The 26288-nt window shown below is 34.6% G+C and overlaps 1 protein-coding gene across 1 annotated transcript in view; it reads left to right on the top strand.

Moving 5' to 3' along the window:
* LOC150109849 (uncharacterized) overlaps window positions 1–26288 on the top strand; it is a 232146-nt gene that overhangs the window by 23200 nt on the left and 182658 nt on the right. Inside the window, exons 2-3 of the mRNA XM_090396316.1 lie at window positions 18126–18237; window positions 26016–26141. Coding sequence (XP_090252442.1) covers window positions 18126–18237; window positions 26016–26141 — 238 coding nt within the window. The remainder of the gene's footprint in view (window positions 1–18125; window positions 18238–26015; window positions 26142–26288) is intronic.

The following is a 26288-nucleotide window of genomic DNA, read 5'->3' as shown; positions in this document are numbered from 1 at the left end:
ACTGTTTTGTTGTTGTTGTTATTATTTTGCCTCTTTTTTTTTTTTTTTTTTGTCAAATCTAATCTAACTATGCAATATGTGTGAAATTAGTAAAGAGGTTTATCTTGCTTCCAGTAGATGGCACTATAATTCATTCAGATCGCCTTTACTTAATTTCCACAGGTGACATAATGCACATTAGAGTAAACTTTTGTGTGTGGCATAGCCGGTGTGACAGATGTGTGAATGAATTCTAGTATTTTCTTCGGCGAGTTTCAATGTAACTTGGTGTTAACTCTGTAACATTATTTAATGGGTTTAGTATTTAATTATAAATTCAATTTGTGTTCAAAACAAGTTATGAGATGCCCAAGTGAAAGTAGTTTCACAGATACATTGAAACGAGAATTCCCTTTCCTCTGAAAGTCATAATGTTAATGGTTAATGTGTTTTTTTTTTTTTTTTAGAGCTGATATTTTCTATTGAACATGGTGGTTGTTCATATAAAGATATTATACGTGTACTGCTAAAAAGAATCGTGATTCGTTCATTTTGATCAGTAGATTGATTATCTATTATCATACATAACTTATTTTCAAAAAAGATTCACATTTGTGAGAACACAATGTGTGAAAGTATAGTTGTGAATATATTGACTTCTTTTGCATTTCATGAAGTGATAATTGACTTACATGAGGGAAAATATGTATCTCTTTTGGTGGATTCATCAAATCACTCAAATTTGAAGTTGTCCCAGTTTTGATGAGGTATTAATTTATAGTTTCAAAAGCAATACAAGTGAAATTGTTGGAATTCCACAATCTCAAAGGAGAAGAAATGTCTGAGATATTAGTAGATCACATTCTGACCACATTGGAGAAATATTACATTGCATAGCATTATACATGTCTGCAAGGAGATGTGCTTTGCATTATGGGAGATACTAAGACAAGGAGTGATGAGAGCTTGGTCCACCTTTGCTATCAGTTGCAAACAGATGTACCACCTTGCCTTCAGTCCTGAAGATATTTTCAAGTGCAAACTTTGTTTGCCTACGCTTGGATAAAGGATAAAACTAGATTTGTTATAGTCTAACCAAGTGCAAAATAAACTTCCAACATCTTTCTCAAAATCGAGAGTAATTTAATAATAAGGTGGTACACCCTTTGGCAACTCGTTTAGGTAAATATGACCTCTTCATTGCTTCTGCCTTAGTATCACCACTTCTGGGTCTGCTTCCCACTGATGACGAGACCTCAATAAAGGTTGAAACAGGTCTGGGTAGTGGCACTTCCCTTAATGCATAGTATTATACATGTCCGCAAGGCGATGTGCTTTGCATTATGGGAGATACTAAGACAAGGAGTGATGAGAACTTGGTCCACCTTTGCTACGAGTTGCCAACAGATGTACCACCTTGCCTCAGTCCTGAAGATATTTTCAGGTGCAAACTTTGTTTGCCTACACTTGGATAAAGGATTAAACTAAATTTATTATAGTCTAACCAAGTGCAAAATAAACTTCCAAGAAAAGCCTACATTGGCTGTTTCAATGTTTACAGTGATATCTTATGCTAGTTATAAGGATACAAAGTGTACAGTTGATTTGAAAACTTAAGTGACCATCATTTAGCATTAAGTAAGATAAAGATGAATATTATATTGAAAAGAGCAGTGAAAGAAAGTTTTAAAAAGAATTAAAGTTGAGCAGATTTTAGATAAGCTGTATCATTAATTATACAAATAGTAAATATAATTAAATAATTATATTTAATAAATATATTATTAAAAAATGAAAGAGTTCAAAAACAAGAACCTAATCTTGGAGTGTTGTGATGGTCATCTCTGAAGAAAACATTCAGCTGGGAAGGCATGTGAACACAAGTAAGCATACTGAAGTTCCTTGCAAATAAGTCAGTAGATGCTCTAGAACAGGGGTCGGCAAACTGCGGCTCTTTGGGTACGTACATGTGGCTCTGAAGTAAAATTGAAAATGAAAATAAAACTATCATAGTTTCATTTATAAAATTTTTAAAAGGATTTTATTTACATAATGGTGATTTCATTTGCTTTATAGATCTCGCAAAACTTTGTGGCACTGAGATGCGTGATGTCAGGGAGGGGAAAGCGAGCATGGAGGGGTATACAGAGGAAGTGAAGGGGATGGTTGAGCACATGGTAGGCAGGGCAGCCAAACAAAGTGACTAATTAGGATTAGATTTTAGGGTACCTCGACATCTGGGGTCATTTGCAGAGCAACAAAGTGCCTAATAAGCGAACGCACGGGTACCCTCTACTGGGCAAGGCAACGTTGGCAATGGCGAAATGTGAAAGCGGAGTCCGTGTCGCTTTGCTGTTTCTTTTGCTGCTATATATATAAATAAAATTAGTTTTATTATATTTAGATACGTTGACGGTTGCAATTTACCGCGTCGTGTTTTATTTCACGTCCAACTGTTACAATAAAACGTGTTACTGGTGAGATTTATTTTTATTATATTTTCGAATTATTGCCATTTATTATTTTGAATAATCACTTAGTTCTTTTTATTTTCTTTTTATATAATGTGTTTATATAATGTGTTAAATAAAATATATTGTTTAGGGTGCTTTTCAACATGGCTATGAAGGAAAAAAACTAAGGAAAACAACAGATGAGCATCGTGACTTTATAACTGAATGGACTGAATCTTTCGTGTTTATCTTGAACTCAAATGGCCTTCTAACCTGTCTTATTTGCCAAGAAAAACTGGTGCACAACAAAAAGTCAAATTTGGAGAGACACTTCACAACAAAACATGCCACATTTGCCCGAAAATATCCTGTCGGTGACACGAGAAAAGAGCAGTTGAAGAACTTCAGAAAAATGTCGAAAAATCAAGTTCTGTATTTAATTATTGGAGAGAGTCTGCCAATGATGGTAATATTGCAAGCTTCGTTGTGAGCCAGGAGATCGCTAAGAGAGGAAAACCATTTACAGAATGGTGAATACATAAAATGTTGTTTTGTTAATGCATCTGAAGAACTTTTTTGGGATTTCAAAACAAAGCAGAGATTTTAAATAAAATTAAAAACATACCGTTATCTGCCAAAACATTAGCAGATAGGACAGTTACAATGTCCTCAAATGTGACCAACCAACAAGTCGAAGACTTTAAATTAGCTTCAGCTTTATCAATTGTTGTAGATGAGTCTTGTGACATCAAGGACACAGCCCAAGTTTCCCTTTTTGTGCAGTATGTATCATCTGAGGGTCCGAGAGAAGAACTTATCGGATTATTGCCACTGAAGGGCCAAACGCGTGGAGAGGACATAGCAAATGCCATCCTTGAATACATGGAAAAAAATCATATCCCACTCGATAAAATTGTGTCAATTGCAACCGATGGTGCAAAAAGCATGATGGGAGCGAAAAAGGGTTTTCTTTCAATTTTAAAAGGAAAAATTAATCATGAAGTGATTACTTTCCATTGTATACTCCACCAGGAAGCACTTTGTGCACAAACATTTACAGAAGAAATTGGTAAAATTATGGAATTGCTAATTAAAATTACCAACACCATTATAGCAAGGGACTTAACCATTGACAATTTAAAGAGTTTCTAAATGAAATGGAGAGCGAATATTCTGATCTTCTCCAGTACAACAGGTTCGATGACTTTCCAGAGGCGACATGTTAAAGCATTTTGCATCTTGCATAAATGAAATTAAACTATTCCTAGACAACAAGGATGTTCAATATCCTGAATTAACAGAAGATCAGTGCTCCGTTTGATATTGTACTTTATGGTGGACGTTACATCACAACTGAATCAGCTCAATTGTAAATTACAAGGCAAGGGAAATACTGCTTTTTCAATGTTAGAGGAAGTTATTTTGTTTGAAAAGAAATTGATTTTGTTCTCTGAAGATTTAGAGAGGGGAACTACAGTCCATTTCCCAAACTTGTCTCAATATTGCCGAGAAAACAATGCCCTCATTAGCAAAGATTATTTCAAGACAGCAGTTTTAAACATGAAAGAATTTTTTTATTTAAAGGTTTCAGGAATTCAGAAATAATAAAGCGACTGTAGCTTTTATTACAAATCCTCTTAATGCCAATGCAAAGGAATTAAATTTTTCTCCGTTTGATATTGACAAGGCTAATTTTGAAATACAATTGCTAGACTCGACAAGCAAAGACTTATGGAGCTCCAAATTTGTACGTCTTGGTACTGAAATAGAAGAACTGGAAAAAGAAAAATGCAGTCTGATTTCACAGCGCAAGCAGATTGCTATAAAAGAACTACAGAAGGTAGACTCGATGATTTTCAATACTTGGAATAGTCTTCCGGACTCATATCATGAGTTGAAAAAATTTGCATTTGGTATTCTCAGTATCTTCGGGTCTACATATTTATGTGAGCAATGGTTTTCTAACATGAATTTCATTAAATGTAAATTGAGGAGCCAAATTACTGATGTCAACTTGGAATCATGCCTTAAATTAAAAACGACTAGTTACAAACTGGACATGCAAAAATACAGAAACTTTGTAAGGAAATGCAAGCTCATTGCTCACACTGATTAAAACCAATGAAAGCAATTTTTTTGTGTGATTTTTTTTCTTCATTTAATAAAGATATAATTAATATTATAACTTGTTATATATTACTATAAATTTACTATAATATTACTTGAAATTTTTCTTATTTGTAAAAATATATTAAATTGTTGTGAGGGACATGTTTGGCTTTCCCGTCTCAAAAGTTTGCTGACCCCTGCTCTAGAAGAACACAAAGAAAAATGTCATTGGAAGACTGGTAAAAATGCTGAAAATAAATATCAAAAGGTGGCAAAACGTTCTGGAAGCTATTGAAAAAGGCTTTGAAATGAAGAAGAGAATACTGTTAAAAAAATCAAAGATAATAAAGGTGATGTGAACTGAAGATAAGGATATCAAAGATGTTTGAAGTAATTACTTTGAAAGTCTGGAAACAGAACAGTAGTAGAAATTTTTCAAGATGAAAGCAAACAGTATTTCAATGCTACTATAAGTACAAAAAAGCCATCAAAAACTTGAAATATGGAAAGGCAGCTGGAGTAGATAATATTAAACTGTAAATGCTTAAGTGTGGAGGTATAAAAGTTTTACAGTGGCTACACTTCATAATTCAGAATATCTGGTCAGAATGTTGAATTCTGGATGATTGAAGTAGAGCACTAATAAATAGTTTATCTCTATAAAAAGGGAATAAAGCTGAATGTGAGAATTACATTCACTTAGTGGAATTTCTCCACTAAGTGTTTCATTAAAATTTGTGCAAACATTCTTGGAAAATTTGGAAAAACACTAGCTGGTTTCAGGTCAAATAGAAGTTGTCAAGATCAGATTTTATCTTTACAATAAAATAGTTAAGAAGTGACATTCCTATGAATCTAAAAAGGAAAGCTTTTGACCAGTGCATACTTCTTGTCCTAGCATATGGAGGAGAAACATGAATTTTAACAGAAGCCCTAAACAAAAAGCTGAGAACACGACAACATCACATGGAGAGAAGTATGCTAAAAATAACATTAAGAGAAAGGAAGACAAATACCTGGATAAGATCTCAAACAGGTGTCATAGATATTGTAAAATACATTAAACAGGCTAAGTGGAGACAGGCTGGCCATATTGCCAGATGCAGTGATGGGAGATGGACTAGAAAAACAACAGAGTGGAGACCAGTGGATGGAGCAAGACAAAGAGGAAGACCGAGAAGAAGGTGGAGGGATGAACTGGAACAAATTGCAGGAGTGAGATGGATGGGAGAAGCAGAAAACCGAGTGGTCTGGAAAATCATGGGGGGAGACCTTCATCAGTGGACAGAACCAAAAGGTTGAAGAAGAAGTTGAGAAGTCATGGGAATATAATAAGTATCTGTACTTAGGTTTGTACATCTGAAAAAGCTTTTCAAGATACTACAGTTACATGGGATAAACAGAATACTACACAGAGCAATACATATTTAAGTTGTAAGTCAGCATTTATAATTGAAGGAAATACAGGAGTATGGTTTGATGTAAAATCATGTGTAAGATAAGGATGCCCATTATCTCCACTCTCATTCATCATCTATGTGGATTGCATAATGAAAGAAAGTGGCATTAAATGTGACATTAGAATTGGAGATATCAAACTTAGCTCTTTGTTTTAGAGATGATATACTCCTAAACTTGTTCAGTGAAAGACACCCAGTGTTCTATAACTAAACTGAATAACAGTGTAACAAATTTAGTATGAAAATCAGTAATAAAAAGACCAAAACTATGAAAATAAGCAGGAACACAAAACTTCAGCTGTATTCTCAATGAGAACTTAGAACAAGTAAAATATTTCTGCTCTTTAGGCATAATTTTTAGTGAAGATGGCAAATTAAATTTGGAAATAGACAATAACAGAATAAACAGAGCTTTTATGGTGCAGAGCCAATTGAATAAATTTATATGGAATATTATTATTATTTAGTCCTCCAAGGAAAGAAAAGACATCGTGGGAGGTCCTTCCTAGGAAACACAAGTCTGTCAAGACTCAACGTGGCAGGTCCCTCGTAGGAAACACAAAGTCTATCATACCGCTCCTTAAACTCATTGACTGTTCTCGCTCTCACCACTCCATCAGGCAATGCATTCCACAGTTCAACCACCCTCCATGCAAAGAAACCACTGCTCACCCCTCCTGCTCACAGTTTCCTTTCGTAACTTCCAGGGATGGCCCCTTGTCATCACTCCTTCTTGCTGTTCAAGCAAGCGAAAGAACTCCTTGTAACCACCTCTCAACAGTTTAAAAGTCTCGATCATATTTCCTCTCCTTCTATCCACCAAACTCTGCCGTCCATATTCCCTCAGCCAATCCTCATATAGAGAAAAGCAACACTAAACAAGCAATATACAAAACAGTGTTCAAACTAGCTTTATGTTCTTGAGAGTTGTTTTAGAAATAAAGTACTTGATCATAGATTAGAGATGACAGATATGAGATTTCTGAGAAAGATTAGGGGAGTAAACAATGGCATCTACAGCAGAATCATATTCAGAATAAAGATATTATGAAGGAACTCGACATTGTGTTCAAGTATGTGTAACAGGACTAATCTGGTATTATGGTCAGTTAAAAGAATGGGAGAGAATAGGTTAGCAAAAGAGGTATTTCATGGCAGGAAAAAGACCCAAGGAAGACCAAAGTCTAGGTGGATTTATTCAATCAGAAGTGTCTTAGAAGCAAGAAATTACAATATTGGAGTGCTGAAATTTGGATGGCTAATTCCCTGAATATTCTGATAGATTAATAATAATTTAAAGTTAATGTTTAAGGTAATAATAAAAGAATTTTGGATTTGCTCCTGCATCAGAAGACCTGATTGGAATTGTCATTCCTGCCCCTTAGTTGGAGAGAGAGAGAGAGTGACTGCGTAGTCTTGCCTTGGGTGTTGAGTGGACACGAGAAAGTCTAGAAAAAAGGAATTTATGTTCAATTATAAGATAGGTGATTATAATAATCTTAGAAATCGGCTTGGGACAGTTCCATGGGTATTTCTCCCTTCCAGGAATTGGAAGGGAGAGATGTCATCAGTGCATGGGAACTAGAGAAGAAATATTTATTAGCAGCGATGGTAAGTTTGTATATCATGAGTGAAAAAGAGAACAAGATTTGGCTTTAAAAAAAAGTTATGAGGGGAGGTAGCAGTGTATTTGAACGGTGTTTTTTTCTTCTTCTAATATTATAATGTATAGATTTTTATAATAGTGCTTTTGTGTGATGATCATACTGGATGTAGGCATTGTACTGTGGTATTATGATTTTAAAAGAAAGGTCATACTGTATTGGATGCCCTCAATGTCTCTGAAAGTGCTCCCCTTTTAAGGCATACTTCATTTTTGGGAAGAGAAAAAAGTGCAGGAGCCAAATTTGGCGAATAGCCCCCTATTGTTTAATTATGCAGATCGACTTCAAAGCCAGAAACTGCTTCACAGGCAGTGTGCAGGCATGTTGTCATGCAACAGAAACCAGTTGTAGTTGTGGAACAGTTATCTACAGATGTTGCATTGCTCCTAAATAATATTGACCTTCACTGTGGTGCCCCCCTCAGGACAAATTCACAATGGATAATTCCAACAGTGTCAAAAAAAATAATGACATGATGTCTTGGCATGTGATTTTTGCAAACTGACTTTCTTCTGCTGGGGAAAAGATGTTCCATGCTCTGACATTTTGTTTCCATATCAAACTGAAAATGCCAACTTTCATCACAGTGACAATTCTATCCAATACATCATGATCTTGATCAACTGCATGGATGAAATTTTGACAACATGCAACCTGCTGCTGTCTCTGTTTGTGCCAACATATCAAACTCAGACAAATCTACCTCTTGTGCAGATATCTTTCTCAGATTAATGTGACCATATCCTTACTGACACCAAGCTGTATAGCAAGTAGCCTAATATTTATTTGCCTGTCATGGGCAACAGTTTCCCTAGCCTTTAGCACATTTTCATTTGTCTGTGCAGAAACTGGCCATCCACAGTATGGTTCATCCTCCAGGGATCCTCTCCTCTCTTTAAATGTTGGAAACCAGTAGACCTATGCATGTCTCAGACAGTTGTCACCGTAAAGTTTTTTTAAGTCTTGGTACACTTCTGTAGCAGTTTTTCCTAATTTACAGTAAAATTTTATCACAGCTCTTTGCTCCATGATGCAACTTCTGACATGCTTCACTCACCCATTCTTACTTCAACAGTTGCCACATGAAAACTACTGTATCAACCTACTCGAAAGTTGCATCTGCAATTACAACACACTCTAGCAGTTAAAACTATAAACACGTTTGCTTGTTACTTTTATTCAAAGGGCTGTCTTGTAAAAAATCAATCTCATTACTTAATGGACAAAAATGTTAGATTTATGGAGTACTAGGTTAAATGAGGTGAATGAACATATTACAGTATGTGAGAAGAAGAAGAGTTACAGTATATGACAAAATGGATGGCAGTGCTGGCGACGATAGTAATAGAAGTGAAGTGGACCAGCTTAGACAACAGTTAATGAAAATGAAGAGTGAGGTTAAACATTATTGGAGGAGGAAATTGAATGTTTCAAGAAGAGATTAGCTAATGTAAACGAGAAGGAGGTTAATAGGAAGAAAGTAGTATCCAAAAACGACAGGGTGGGTTTATGTGGATATATAAATAATAAAGTACATGAAACACATCTGTTACATTGTGCTACATGGAAAATATCTGATGCTTTGCATGGAAGGAAGAAATGGACATTAGTGGAAGTGTGAACACAGATGACTTGGATAGTGAGACAAGGAATGTGGAAAGGGGTTTGCAGAAGTTGTTGTAGGACGTGGATGATAATAGTGTCACTGGGAAAGTGGTTAGTTTATTGCCCAGATACAATAATAGTGAACTGAGAAGGAGAGCAAGAATACTCGGTAGATAGCTGAATTGTATCAAGCAAAGGGTGTTCAATTCATGAATGTATGGAGTGAATTTGAATGGAAGTTAGATTGCTATGATTTGGCACTCAGTCCACAAGAAACACACCTCTCTCCACTAGGAACTTAGATTAATTTGCATTTTTTTGTGCCTGGTAATTTAATTGGGAAGCGTTTTTCGTGTTTACAATTTCTCAAATGCAGCTCAAAAGAGTTAAAATAGGAAAATTCCTTTTTACAGGAGTTTTACATTCGGAAAAAGGAAAACGTTTCCCAGTATGAGCCAGTTTTATGTGTCTTTAAATACAGCACTGTAAGCGATATGTCTTCTTGCATTTTTTGCACTTGATTTACCAATGCGTGAACCAAAAATTTGTGTATCTTCAAATAACAAACTGGAAAACCGCTTGTCACATATTTCACATGTCAACATATATTCATTGCCGTTCACTGTAGCCTTGTGCCACTTCTGTCTGTAAGTGAGTTAAAGTTCTTGCTGTAATATTCACATGGAAATCACTTCGTGATTGAATGCGTTTTCAGATGCTCTCGAAGATTTGCTGAACCAAGGAAATTCTTCTGACATGTCGTACAGAAGGAATGTTTTTCTTCGTCTTTCAAGTGCATTACCTCTTTTGGCTCTCACGGCAATGAAAGCTTTTCCTACATTTTTCGCATGACTGTTTACTTCTGGATTCACACTCAGTCCACAAGAAACACGCCTCTCTCCACTAGGAACTTAGATTAATTTGCTTTTATTGTGCCTGGTAATTTAATTGGGAAGCGTTTGTCGTGTTTACAATTTCTCAAATGCAGCTCAAAAGAGTTAAAATAGGAAAATTCCTTTTTACGGGAGTTTTACATTCGGAAAAAGGAAAACGTTTCCCAGTATGAGCCAGTTTTATGTGTCTTTAAATACAGCACTGTAAGCGATATATCTTCTTGCATTTTTTGCACTTGATTTACCAATGCGTGAACCAAAAATTTGTGTATCTTCAAATAACAAACTGGAAAACCGCTTGTCACATATTTCACATGTCAACATATATTCATTGCCGTTCACTGTAGCCTTGTGCCACTTCTGTCTGTAAGTGTGTTAAAGTTCTTGCTGTAATATTCACATGGAAATAACTTCGTGATTGAGTGCGTTTTCAGATGCTCTCGAAGATTTGCTGAACCAAGGAAATTCTTCTGACATGTCGTAAGCAATGTTTTTCTTCGTCTTTCAAGTGCATTACCTCTTTTGGCTCTCACGGTGATGAAAGCTTTTCCTACATTTTTCGCATGACTGTTTACTTCTGGATTCTGTTATTGTTTGATTGTTATGAATTGTCTTGTGCGTTTTAAGTTGATCTGATCGATTAAAGGCTTTGTGGCATACTTTGTACATTAAGGTGTTTTATTATTATTATTCTACTGATTATTGTGCGTTTTCTGATGTCGGTTTCGGTGACTCTGTATTTGAATGGGTGTTAGGCATTTAGAGTAAATCTTTGTTTGCTAAGAGTACATAGGGTTCATAGGAAAAAATTAGCATGACTAAGGATCTGAGAGAGAGAGAGAAGCAGATAATAGAAGGGCAGGAAGAAGATGGATGCAAAGTGGAGGAAGTGAGTATGGCAGAGTGATGCAGTGCAAAAATTCAGATTTGATAGTGATATGAATGAAAATCAGTCAGGATCAGCAAAATAGGGTCAGTTGAAGAGAGAGAGACAGACAGAGGTGTACTGTAGCAAAGTGAGTAGAGTGGTGTTGGGATGGCCTCAAAGAGTGGAGAATTGTTATGTTAGTATACTGATGTAAGGAGTATCAGAAATAAAGGGGCTGAGTTTGTAGCATTGATCAAGTCAGTATGCCCAAAGATAATTGGTGTCACTGACACCTGGTTGTCTGAGGATGATATACTGTCCAGACTAGAAATGGTAGAATATAGAATTTTAATAGCAGAGAAATTGTGTCCTTCAAGAGTGGAAGTGGAAAATAGTAGTACTTATGAAGATTTTGAATCTATAGGATGTTGTCATAGCATGTAGAATATGGGAACACTGACTGTGAAATATTTAGGCAAATTAGTTGTGCAAATAAAAGGAAGGCGAACCTAATGGGAGATTTTAATTATATGAATGTGGATTAGAAAAAAGAGATAGTGTATGATAACAAGGTGAGTGAATTTATTGAGTTTCCATGGGATAAATCTTAAGCATCGTGTGATGGATTTGGTGATATCTTCACAGGATCTGGTTGTAAACGAGATATCAACTATGCCACTTGTTGGTGAGAGTGATCATAAACTACTCGTTTATAAAATAGTTAAAAAGGAAAAGATTATTAGGAAGGTATCTATTGAAGAGAGAGAGAGGTGTACTGTAGCAAAGTGGGTAGAGTGGTGTTGTTGGGATGGAATAAGTGGAACTATAAAGTGGTTGATTATGAGAAGCTCCATAGTTAACTAGCATCAATTGGTTGATGAGCTTCTGTCGCTCTCCTACCGTTGGCACAGAGTAAGGTTATTCTTCCATGATCATTCTCTCTTTTGTGCTACATAGTGAAAAAAATCTTTTTTTGGATTTACTCTGGCCTGCTTAGCTAGTTTTCTCTCGTAATTTGTTTGATTTGGCCTACTTTCCCGTAATAGTTACCCTTCTAGGCTGTGCTTTGCATTGATCATGAGTATGCTGTACGCTTTTGTTTATGTTCCTTCCACAATGCTTTTTTTTTTTTTTTTTTTTTTTTTTTTTTTTTTTTTTTTTTTTTGTACCTCCTTTATATTGCTACCTCATCCACTTAATTCCTACTCGGTTTATCCTCCTGATCCTGGGTATGCAGTCTGATAATGTCTATCACAATTAATTTCCAATGACATGGCAGCGCTCCAAGCTGCTGCCTCAGTTTTTCATAATTAGCTGCTTTATAGCTGCACATAAATCCTTTCTTTGACTGAGAATTCCACATGTTGAGCAATCTTCTATAACAAGACTGCATAGTTACTTTCCCGATTTGGTGCGCTACATTTGCTACTAGGTTTATTATTATTATTATTAAATTGTTGTTTAAAACAAGATTTAAACAACAATTTGACTGGTGATACAGAACAATATAGATTCTTGGGTAGAATCTGAAAAATTCAGATGATTCTACCCAAGAATCTAAGAATAGTCTGTCAGGTAGCATGGTAAAATATGGACTGTTCTAAATAATGCTGTTTTTTGTATGTTATATGGGGTCACTTTGTTGATGATTATTGCTGTAAATAGTTGGATAGCTTCTTTGAAATTGTGCCAAGTGCACCGATAACTATTGGGATAACTTTAGTGTATTTAAGCCACAGCCTGCCAACTTCGATTGCCAGATCTTGATATTTAGTAATTTTTTTCAGTTGTTTGTTGTTAATGTTGTTATCACTGGGTACTGCGATATTGATATTACAAACCTGTCAATGTTCGATAATTGTGATGTTCCATCACAATTAATCCATCATGATAATTGTTCCAAATGTCGATCAGTTTGTATTCAAAAGTCCCAGAGAATTTTTGTTTCATTTTCCAATACTGTCTATTTTATGCTGCCACAGGTTATCAGATGTAGGAAGGCCGTATTTTTTGCATACATGCCAATGAATTATTTTGGCCACTTGTTCACAGAGATATTTATAGTCAGTTTGAGCTATCTTGCTGCAAGCACTGATTAGATGTTCTACAGTCTCATCTTTCTGATCGCATTATCTGCATTTGATGTTCAGAATTTTTGCTTTCATTGCATTAGTTTGTAATGCTTGTTCTTGAGCTGCTAGAATAAATCCTTCTGTTTCTTTTTTAATATATCCATATTGTAGCCATTGCCACTTCTTGTTCAAGTCAATTTTGTCCTCAGTATCTCTAAGAAATTGACCATGCAAAGGTTTATTTTTCCAGCACACATATCAATTATTTTGCTGTTTCTTTTTGTAATGCATTTGTTTCCTATTGCTTTCAGAAGACTCTCTTGTGTAACTGCTTGATGCATTTGCTCAGAGCTATTGTCGATGTAACTTTTTAAGCTGATTGCTTCTTCTTCTTATTATTATTACATGACACCTCCAGGGAGTCCAAAACTCATCGAGGGAGGGCACCTTCTCCACCACTCATTCCACCAATTACTTTCATCATCTACACCAATGCCATCAACTGCCAACCACCACTACTAGTATTTTCACAGACAGTCATAAACATCCGTGCCTAAGGTGGGATTCGTACCCGCAGCCTTTTGGCTGGAGAGCACATACGCTAACCACTCGGCCAACCAGGCTGGAATTTCTTCTTCCACAGTCTATCTGACTTGCAGCAGACTCCGTCCACCTATTCTCCTTGGTAGGTACAACCAGTCAACATCACTTTGTGGATGTAATGCATGATGCATAGTCATTAGTTTTCTAGTTTTGCAGTCCAATTTCTCCAAGTCTTTTTTTGTCCAATTATTATGTCAGCTATGTATCAGATCACTGGTATAGCCCAAGAATTCATTGCCCTAATTGTGTTTAATCCATTTAGTTTTGTTTTCAGAATATTTCTAACTCTTTTGGTGTATTTTGCTGCTGCCTGTTGTTTAACTTTCAAGTGGAGAATGTCACTGGCTTCTAATATTCCTAGGTATTTATAGTGTTCGTCAGCTGAAATTATTTTTATATATTTCTCTTGATCAATATTAAAATTGCTAGTGTCATTTATTTTTCCTCGTTTAATAGATAAAATTGCTCATTTATCTAAACCAAATTCAATTTTGATGTCCTGATTGAAAATACAAACATTGTTCAGTAAAGAGTCTATTTTCTGGGCCGATTTTCCACATAACTTCAAGTCATCCATATACAATAGGTGGGAAATTTTAATATTACATTTAGGAATTTCATATCCAAGTTTTGTTTTGTTCAGAAGATAAAGGTATCAGAGAAATATTGAAAAGCAATGGGGACAAGGAATCACCTTGGAAAATTCCATATTTAATGCTGATATCTCCAAATCATTCATTATTCACTATTAAAGTCGCTTTCCATGATTTTATGGCAGCAGCCAGAAAGGAACATATGTCTAATTCCAAATATTTATAGTGATTTTACAATCCAGGATTGTGGGAGGAAATTGAATGCTTTCTTATAGTCTATCCATGCCGTGTTGAAGTTAGTTTTTCATCTTTTTGAATTTCTGAGAATCAGTTTATTAATAAGGATCTGGTCTTTTGTTCCTCTGGATTTTTGAAAATTTCCTTTTGGTTCAATCAGATAAATGTGATTATCTGATAAGTAGTGGTATATGGAATTTGCTATGATTGCAGTGAACAATTTAAACATAGTTGGTAGGCATGTTATTGGGTGATAGTTACTTGGGTCTGCACCCTTATCCTTATCTTGAAAAGAAAAGTGCACCCAGATATCATTGAGTCTTCCACTGAGCCTGACTGCAACAAATAATTAAATTGTTCTGCCATTCGATCAAGTAGACTGGTTAGATGCTTTAACCAAAATCCATGTAATTCGTCTTTGCCAGTGCACTCCAGTTTTTTAATTTTCTAGCTTGTGCGCTGACCATTTCTTTAGCGATAATGACATTTTGCATTTGTTTTTGTTTCATTTTTTATTCTATTTCTGATTATTATTATTGTTATTATTTTCCTGACCTCAATGGAATCATTGGACTCATCATGGGAGGTCGACACAATGTCTACCATACCATTCCTTAAATCCATCCATTGTCTGCACGTTCACCACCCTCGCAGGCAATGCATTCTATACTCCTACCGCTCTCCATGCAAATAATTTTTCTTACTCATTTCTTACTCTTTTACTCACCACTTCTTTTTTTGTAACTTCCAGGGATCCCTTGTCCTTGCTGCTTTCACTTGTTCTACTATATGAAAAATCTTCTCATTGTTAATATAATAACCCTTCAATAGCTTAAATGTCTCGATCAAATTCCCCACGCATGCACGCACACACACACGGAGTCTTCTATCCACCAAACTCTGATTATGAGGATGGACTGAGGATATTGCATGTCCTCAGTTCATCCTCATAATCAGCATTGTACAGTACTGATATCATTTTTGTTATCCATCTCTGCACCCTCTCCAAGGTTATTTCATCCCTTTCAAATCCTGACCAGATCTGAGCACATAAATCCAGATGTAGTCTGATGAAAGCTTTATACAATGAGACCACCACACTTGTGATCAGTGTCCTTAACATTGCAGCAATTTTCTGAAATATCTTCACAACTTTTACAGTATGTTCTCGGAACTTCAATTCTCTACCGACAATTGCCCCGAGATCCTTTGCTTCTAATGTAACCCCACCAAGAAATGTGAAATATCCCATGGAACCCGAAATTTTAAAACCTAACATTTAGTTGCATTAAACTGACATCCACATTTATTTGTCTGCCTTTCTAGCCTATTCAAGTCCTCTTGAAGAGCTAAAACATCAGCACTATTACTAATAACCCTCCCAAGCTTCACGTCTTCTACAAACAACTGAATATCTTCTTGTAGTCATGTGACAATATCAATGACATAAAGATTGAACAACAACAGGCCTGGTACTGAACCCTGTGGAACTTCACTTATAATCTTCCTACTTCCTGCTCCCCCCATATACAATTCTGTGATGTCTACCAGATTGCCAGTAACCAATCCAATCCAATAATCTGATATATAAATGTTTGTATCAACTTGTCATGGCACTCAGTCACATTCCTTTGGAAAAAAAAAAAAAAAAAAAGACATTGTATGCCTTACCCTCCCCCATTGCTGTAAAAGGTTACTAGATTACTAAAACAAGAGCACTCTTTAACAAATCTATTCTGGTCTGCATAAATAATATTGTCCTCATCTACCCAATTTTATGTATGAGCTCTTACCATTTTCTCCAAAATCTTAACAACCACAGAAGAAATACAAACAGGCCTATAATTTGATATCTCCATTCTATTGCCTTATGCAATGGGACTATCATACTCTCCATCTTCCACACTCCAAAACTTGTCCCAAAGGTTTTTATTAAACAGCCAAGCTAATGGCAGTCAGCTCCATCACTCATTCCCCTAAAGTTAATAGGTTAATTAGAAATGTATATATAATGAAGTACTGTGGAATTTTTATGTTTGTGTTTAATATATATGCAAAAATCAAAATAGGATATGTAAAAATAAAGTGAAGAAATAAACTGAGGAAAATAAATTAAAATGAAGTTGGTACAGAATAAATTATCTTCATCTTCTCCTTCATGTTAGGCTCAGTGGCCAGTCACAGCCAAGCAACTTGGCATTAAAAACCTGATACTGTTTATGATAGGGCAGTTAATCCTATCTAAATAAAGCTGAAGAAATAAAATGAGTAAAATAAAGTAAAATGAGGTTAGTACAGAATAAATACTTCATCTTAAACTTGGCTTTAAAAGCCTGTGCTATTTATAATGGGCAGTTAATCCTATCTGCATTGTGTTTTATGGTTGTAAATTTTGTGTGTGTGTGTGTGAGCACATGCTTGAGTTCTTCTGGCCCAATTTACATGTATTGCAGGATGAAAAACCTGAGTTTACTGAGAGGAAAACCGGCCACTTTTGTATTTATTTCGTATGGGATCCCCCCTCCCTACCTCTGTCCCTTAGGAAGTGTTGAGCCCTCCTAATGAGGGATTAAGTACATATTTTATGACTGTAGATCCATGTATGTTCACAGGGCCAGTTTGCCTGTTCTGAGGGATGAAAAACCGAAGTTTCTTGGTGAAAAAACTCTCTAACTCCATATAAGACTGGCTAACTCACCTTTATTCGAAAGAGACCAGATAAAGGTTCCTCTCTTCATGGACAGGAATCGAACCTAGGTGTTTCTGACCAAAGTGCTTCATCTATACCGACTGAGCAACTCAGACTCTGTGACTTTTGTATGAGACTAGTTACCTCACCTTCAATTGAAAAGTCCTGATAAAAGTTTTTCACTTTTATCAGGACTCCAAAGTAAACTGAGTGTGAATATTCATAAGCTGCCCTGTATGTGAGGTGATGAATCTCATGTTGTACATATCATATGGCCAGCAATGTTTGGTAATGTGGTTCACCTGATTTTTTCCTCAGCAGAGTGTTTTTTTTTTAGACTGTGACTGGTTAGTTTTATCCAGTCTGCTTTCCCTTTCAGAACATAAAACCAACTTGACTCATTATTAAAAAAATTATAGAAACAGCTATCATGTTATAGCAAAACTTCAGTTTAATATAAACTAAAATAATCACTCAACAATTTGACCTTCATATCAAGGTCATCATGTGGAGTATACGCATATATACAAAAAAAAAAAAAGCTACGTTACAATCTACATGGTATGCTAAAGTCACAGAAAGAAAACAAAAATGTTCTGTAATAGTATGAAGTATGAATATGGATAATTTTTGAAATTAGCACTATTGCAAGCCTAGATGTACTTAAATCTTCTGGTGAATGAGCAATAAAATTTATTGCTAAAGGTAATTTGATTATGCTGAAACCGCATTTTAATTATTCAAAACATTCACTTTGCTGTTTAGTATTGTTATTACTACTTGCAGGGAATGAGCCAAATGGACTATTTCCTTTCCAAATTATATAATTTTTTAAAACATGCTTTTTATATCTATATAATTCTTTTCATACACATATATTATTTTCCCATCTTCCCTCAGTTCTTTTAGATGTCCTCCTTTTTTTGAGTTGGTTCCTAACTCAGATGTGGTAACTGCAGAAGAAATTCAAGATGAAGAAAATGAATTGTGGCTGGTACAAACTCCATGGGAAGTAAGTATATCATACATTAATGTTTTACTAATTCTTTTGTTTGTTGCTAAGTGGTTAAAAAGAAAGAGGGAACCTAATGTCAGGTTTTTTTGAACAACCAAAGATTCTAGCTTCAGGAAAATGAAGTGAAGAAGACTGTTCTAAAACTAATGGTAGATGAAATGAATATTAGAAGTTAATATGATACATTTGAATCTAGATCTGACAGCAATTGCTCATATATTTATCAATTAAAGTAGTAGATGAAGATAGCCATTTCAGCAGAACTGCATCCATGAAAGTAAATATAGTCCACAGTGTGTGTGTGTGTGTGTGTGTGTGTGTGTGTGTGTGTGTGTGTGTGTGTGTGTGTGTGTGTGTGTGTGTGTGTGTGTGAGTGAGAGAGAGAGAGAGATGGCCTTCCTTAGCTTTATAACTCTCTAAGGTTTTCTGCTACAAGTATTCAACTTCTTCCATTCCTTTCTGTCTTGCACTCCTTCAGTCCAGTCCAGGATTCCTTCTCAGCTGTCTGTTTTGGATATTATCCTCCCAGTGCTGCCACAGGCTTTCCCTAAGTTGTTTTCCATCAAGTCTCATCTTGAATGCTTGGTTAGCTATTCTTACCCCTTACACATTCTTTACACATGTTCAAACCATCTCAGTGTGCAAGTTCTGATTTTATCAGATAGAAGTGGAGATCTATAGAGTTCATATAGTTCTTGATTGTCTCTCCATTTACCTATTGTGTTATCTCTTACTGGTCCATAGACTCTTTTGAGGATTTTATTTTCAAAGATCTGCAAAACTTTTGCATCTAGGTTTGTTATGTTCCAGATTTCTGCTGCATCTAAAACAATGGATCTAATCTAACAGATAAGCTTAGGTGTTGATGGTTATTCGTGACTTATTTTTCACAGTATTAACAACACCACAAACACTTTTATCAACAAAGATGTTTTATTAATGCTTATATTTCGCTGATTTTCAACTGAGCATCATCAGAGCACAACACACATGTAAACGCGACAGTGAGTGAGTGAGTGAAACAATATAATTGCAAAAGACAAAAGATCTAAAGTCCTATTTTTTGGCGCCCTCTAACGAAAAAAAAAAAAAAAAAGCAGTTATCCAGGAGTTTTTCTTAGGATAACCGTCTCCCAAATTTTTGGCAAATTAATGCAACCATATTTGTTAAGGTTGGGAGAATTCTTCAAAGCCATTGCTGACTCAAAAAATAATCTTTCAGATCTATAATGACTCCTAAATAGCATATTCGTTTTTCTCCATCTAATCCTGTGTGAAGGAGTGTCCAAAGCATGGTCTGCCAGTCCCAACTTGCCATAGTAATAGTAGCGAATGTATCTTTCATGTTCTTCCAGGCGGATGTTCACTGATCTTCCTGTTTGCCCATAATAGGCCAAGTCACAGTCACATGGAACTTCATACACTCCTGGGTGTGCTAAAGGGTGAAGTTTATCCTTAGGCGAGCGGATCAGAGTTGCCAGCTTAACATGAGGTTTGAAGGTGGTGCGAAGGCCATGTTTCAACAATACTCTGGCTATCTTTTCCGATGTACCTCTGATATAGGGAATAGAAATGGTCATGTTGTATTCTTGTGTATTAGGGGAGGGCAGAGTAATGGGCCTATCTAGTATTTTATCTATTAGATAAAATAGATAAAATACTACATAGGTATTTTATCTATTGATCTGTAGACATCCAGAACAAGAAGGGGGATCTTGGTATTGTTGCATTACTTTGGTCCCCATACAAGACAGATGGTCTTGCTAGGATCATTCAGGTAATGGACTTGCCTGGTGTTTCAGTATCTCCTTCCCAATGAGCTGAAAACAGGATTCAAATGCAATTGTTGCTTGCAGTATTGGCCATCCTGGTGCAAAACCAGAAATCCCTTTGTGCATAAGTCCTTATTCCTCAAATATGAAAGGGATCCTCACAAGGTTCCCAGCCAAGTAGAGATACTGTAGATACATTATTTGATAACTGAAATTAAGTATGATGGCATCAAAGTAAACTCGGTCAATGTACAACTTTGCACAGTATACACCGCACTACACAATGACAGTAAACTATAAAGTCATCAATATACTATATTGATAACTTTGTAAAATCTCTTGTGGTGAAAAATATAAATATTTTTCACATATCGATTTTACATAGGCCATAAAATACTTATAATTAAGTGTGTATATTACCTACTATAATGTAATAAATCTAATGTAATGTTAGAATAACTGAATGTAGAACCACAAGCAATTGTAACTAAGAAGATCAGACAGGATTAGATAAATACAAGGCCAATGATAAGGCAGAGATTGAGGGGCAAAGAGGCTCTCTCTCTCTCTCTTTTTTTTTTTTTTTTTTTTTGTTCCTGTGGCAAGCTTTTCGAGGAGGGGAAGAGTTGGGGTCCTGTGAGCAGTAGTTCTGGAGATCATGGGGAATTCGCTGGCAGAAGAGGCCTTATTTCAAGTAGCCTTCCATGAAATTCTTCGAGTGTACCGATACATGTGCATGCTGATTTGTCGCAGCCGAACCAGTTCCTGACATCGGCAAAGAAACACATTACTGTTACAAGGAAGGAATTTGCAAGACAACAACCGTCAGATAGTGCCCGATCACAGCTGTCACTCAAGATTGAGAAAGGAACCTGCGAAATTCACCCTTAACCCTTTTAGACCCACGACTGTACATGATATTGTGAACTTGTAAGTAAATTGCTTTATATGAATAGCCTAGATTGTGTGTACAGATGATAGATGTCGATTCTCTTTAACAAATGGCATAATGTTGAAGAGATTAGAAAGCTGAACGTGAGTTTGAATGTGCTTAAAAGAATACTGTAAACTTGAATAGTGCTTGTGTTACATAATGCTTAAAACATGTATAATATAATTTTGCCTAATATTAATAGGATAGAGAGCAGGGATGTGTTTGTTAAAAATCCATCCACGTGTCTACAAGTTAAGTGTAAAAAGTTTCTTTGTTTAGTACCTTCAGTGAATTGTCTTAATGAATGTGTGAATCATGCACATGATATGTCCCATTACTTTTGTACATTAATTGTCTTAGTTAGAATAAACATGTTTGGTTTTGTTAAATAGCTTGCCTGATCTTTGTTAGCCAATGCACTGTCTCATAAAAACAAATCGAACCTATGTGACCTAAGTGAAGTAACAGCCACGACTGAGTAATTTGGAGTTGCTTGAGATAAAATTGATTTAAGGGTTATTATGTGTGTGCTAAATTATTCTCTTGTATGTAAAGGAAAGATAGAAAATTCTTTTACATGATCCTTAATGGCACAATCATTAACAAAAATAAATTTTTAAGGATTAATACATTTGAATTACAGCAACCTAGATTAAGGATTTTGCTCCAGCCAGAGGCTTTTCCTCAGTCTACGTTACTAGCACATGTAAGAGTATACTTTACGAAATTGAAAAGGGGGGAGCAAGCAGATTATGAACATACTAAATTTGGATAATAGTATTATAAGTGAGTCTGAGATAAGAGCATAGAGGCATTTTTATATTAGCTCAAGCAGACACGAAAATAATGAAGTAAGAGGGGAAATACATAGAGTAAAAAAGTAATGTCACAAACAATATAATGAACTACAAATTACAAAATACGAAAATATTACAACTTTATAGTTTACTGTCATTCTTGTAACATGAGAGTTATTTTAAGGCAGCCTAAAGAAGCAATTGATTATATCTCTTCATGGACTCTTAGTAATAGGTTCAGATTTTCCACATAAAAAGTGTCTCTGTACACTTCTGCCTAAAGTATGTTTCTCATCTAGAGCAAGAATAAAGGATAGGACAAATTATTATCCGTATAGCAACAGAAGCCAAATTCCACTATACTTCTTAAATGTATCCCATTCAGCTTGCCCTTTGTCCACATAAAAGAAGACCATTACCAAAAATGTATGATTTATATAAAGATAAATCTTTTTTAATGATTTTTTTTTCCATTTTTGGTGTTCTTGATTCCCCAATATGCTTAATATCTAACTGAGAGATATATATTGACATATTCTGATTTTGTCCTTTCTTTCTAACACTTCTTACTTGTTCAGAACTTTGTACTGTGTGTGTGTGTTTTGTCTGAGTATACTTAAGATCACTTATTAAATTTTCCCTTCCTGCAAGTTTGTCTTATTGTTTCTATCCCTTTTTATATGCATCCTTTTTTTAACTCCTGTCTTAATCCATTCAGCTGTTTCAAAAAAAGCTTCAATTTCTTCTGAACTCTATCCTGAAAAATTATGTAACATTTGAGTTATATTTTCTAATTGTGTGAATTCTCTGTTCTGTAAAACAATACTACTATTACTATAATACTAATACTACTATCACTTTTACTGACATTACCAGGTGATTGAATTGGCATTGTAAAGACAACATGCTGAAGTCAGAAATTATTCCAAAGTATCCACATAAATAATTTATCATTCAAATATTTCCAGTAATTCTATAAAATTAATAATAATTAATTCACTCTCACTTTTTTTCAATTTAAACTGTGCAATAAATTTTGTATTGAACTCAGCTGAATTAAAAATTATAATGAAAAACATTTATGTCAAAAATAACATCACAGTGATCCCTCAAACCACTCTCCAAGCAAAGTTTCAAGTAAATTTTTAACACTACTCTTTTTTGAGTAAACTAAACAGAAGCAACTAAATATCAGTGTTTTTTTGTTGTTTTTTTTAATCATCCTTTCCTTTTTTTAAGAGAGAGAATTAAAAAAAAAAAAGAAATAAAATAGTCCTATCTTTGAAGTAGTAGAGAGAATATTCATCAAATAAACATTACTTCATCCATTGTGAAGAAATAATAAATCTTACAAAGCTTCAATCAGTATTCCATTTTCTCTCTCTTTCTCTCTCTCTCTCTCTCTCTCACCCACCTATTCTTTTGAGACAATTCTGCATTGCTAGCCTTATGGTATTCAATGATCTATCATAACTGCTGAAAGGTTAACTAGGTTTGTATCCTATGGAAATGCTATTACTGATCTCAAATTGAAGTATTAGACGATAGAAATATAAGATCTGGTAATGTTGGAGTTTTGACAAGTAACAGACTGATTTGGAGGAAAATTGTAGACAGGAAGTTAGTAATGATGTAAATTTTTCATGTAGTACTATCATATCCTGTACACTCCTTGAGAGTACATGTCAGGAATTTGATGATGATGATGAATTGAAGTATTAACTCAATTCAAAGAAAACTTAATAATTGTACATTATAGCTGAAGGCAATGATTACTCCAAGCATATTTTTAAAAAAAATTTTAATAAATCAAATATCATTTACAGTTATTATATAGATGACATGCAAAGACAAATTTATTATACCAAGAATTAAGTTACTAAGTGACTCACACACTTTCTCCTAATTGATTTGTACAAATAATCAGAGATAAATGGGATCTTAGTTAAAAAGTTTAACAAACTCATATAGACAATTATGTAGGCATAATTTGGAACATCATGCTATTTCATCAAACCATGCTTTTAACAACCAAAAATAAACTTTTAGCAGTCCTGAGTGAACTAAACAAAGCAGTTAATTACATCAGTTGTTTGTCTGTTCTGCATTCAAAGTTCAATGTATTAGTAACCATCCATTCCACCATCATCATGAGAGAAAAATTTATGGAAGAAACTAAACAGTCCTACCTTCCAGTGTTTGAGAGAAAATTCAGACGAGTGTTACTTCCATTCCAAAATGAAAAATGCAAGTTCTTGCATAACATAATTGAAGTACAATATTAGTTTCTTGGAGTTCCGTTCTTTGTTCGAACAAATTCTTGAAAGAAGTAGCTTGAAAATATTGGCATATATACCATTGATGTTAACAGACTGTATGCATGTTCACTTCTTAAATGAAATCTTTTTCATTCCTTAACTTGAATGAAAATTCTGGATCCAAATTATTCTATACTTGAATTAACTTCCCTCATTGCTACAGTTTCCTCTTTTGCTGTTATTTTTCTCTGCAGAAAATAGGAGATTATTATTATGTCTCCATTGCTAGTCACTGAAACACTGCATGACATCGTGCGGACATATCAGCTCTTTTCTCTGTTTGGTGATAATATCTTCCAGAAACTTCACTGAAATATTATTATCCCACACTCTTCTTCACTATTTTCTTGCTTTATGTGTCTAAAATTCTTGGTGCATACAGAAAAAAATTAGTTTTGGTTTGGGAAAGGCTCTGCTCTGATGACAAATAACAGCAAATGCTAACAGTACATATACATTCACTCTTGGCCACTTTTACATTGTCAATATTTTACAAAACATACATTTTAATAAAATAATCATAAATAATTAATGGAATATGTATTTTATTTGAATAATGTATTCAAGAAATACACAGTTATACAGGTTGCTTTAGTCATATGAGCTCTTCACTCCTGTGCTTGCTGCTATCACTCAACACGTGCCTTTGTCTAGAAGTAAATAACTTCAATGAAATATATTTATTATTACATCAAGAAAGGAAATACTGTGATTCTTTTTACTTGATACAAGGATATAGGATGTTGATTTTTTGTAGAAATACATAGAGTTCTGGTTCTGTGTGATTCCAAACTGTAAAAACATCATCAATGTACCTCAACCAAATTGTTGGTTTTGGGTTGAGAGCGAAAATTCTTTCTTCTATGTATTCAAGAAAAAATTTGGCTAGATAGGTGATAAGAGTGAGCTCAACGCTTTTCCTTCCTCTTGTTTATATATTTTATCTTTCCATATGAAGTAACCTGATGTGATTGCAAATTTGAATAATTCTACTATGTCTGATGGAAATTTTTGAGTTTAGAATTTGTATAGTCCCTTTTGAAATTTTGAAAAAATATCAACTCATTGCTACCTATAAACCCACAATCAAATTTGCAACTTGCAAACTTCTCCAAAAGACAAATTCTCACCAATGATGCTAACTGGTGTATATGGAGTACCATGCTCGTGTAAATTGTCTTACTATGGACAAACAGGAAGATCTATAAATAAACGTATCTCTGAACATCAAGACCACATTTGTCTCATCAATTCTCATAAATCTGGCCTTGTGCACAACATGGAATTGAAAATGCTAACCACAGGATCCAATGGAATAACACTAAGCTGCTCTATAGATCTATATATAAACATGAACATTTATATAAAGAGAATGCTTAAGCTTTACTTCATTGACCTAATCTTAATCAAAACAACTCACTATTCCAAGGAAATAGTTATCCTCAATTGTATTAAATAAATTTAGCTGTTATATTTTAATTTACTTAGTTTTATTTCAGCCCATTAGTTTTAGTCATGAACACACGCACTACTGTTTTTTAATTCAAGTCCTACTGTTGCTCGAAAATTGTAGTGATGCCTTAAACTGTGCAATAAATTTTGTATTGAACTCAGCTGAATTAAAAATTATAATGAAAAACATTTATGCCAAAAATAAATCGAAAATTGTAGTGAAGACAAAATATTTACATAATAAAAAAGTTATTTAATGTGGCATACATGTTACTTTATAGTTTTAAATGCCTAGGTCATCTTTCTATAAGAATATCTGTGAGAAAAATATCCTGGAGGAGAATTGCACTGGTCTAGATTGTCCATTGAGTAAGAACATAGTGTATGAACTTGAGTGATAATTTATTTTATGTATAAAATAAAGTAAAATCTTTTATTTATGCATTAAAGCTGTATTTTTCTTCTAATGTTGATTTTTTTAAATTTTTATTTTAATAATTAGGTTAACCCATCTGTTCTAAATGGTCAGAAAGTTTCTTTACTGGGCTCTTCATCACTTAAAGATCTGTGTCCAGAAAATTCTGGCAAGTTCTATAGATGCCTGTCTTATCAAACGGTATCAAAAGAAGTGAGTATTATGTCATGGTAATTTATAATATTTTATTTTGACAAAATATTTTGTGTGGTTTTGGGTGCTCACTTTCTGTTTTAAATTTTATCTGCTATATCTATTAGTTGCATATATTCTCTAAGTTTTTGTTTTGCCAGAGTTCTT

The sequence above is a fragment of the Typopeltis vanoorti genome, chromosome 1, assembly GCF_054136105.1.
Source record: "Typopeltis vanoorti isolate ZY-2024b chromosome 1, IOZ_Tvanoo_1.0, whole genome shotgun sequence".
Lineage (NCBI taxonomy): Eukaryota > Metazoa > Arthropoda > Arachnida > Uropygi > Thelyphonidae > Typopeltis > Typopeltis vanoorti.
This window is presented reverse-complemented; position numbering and strand designations above follow the sequence as displayed.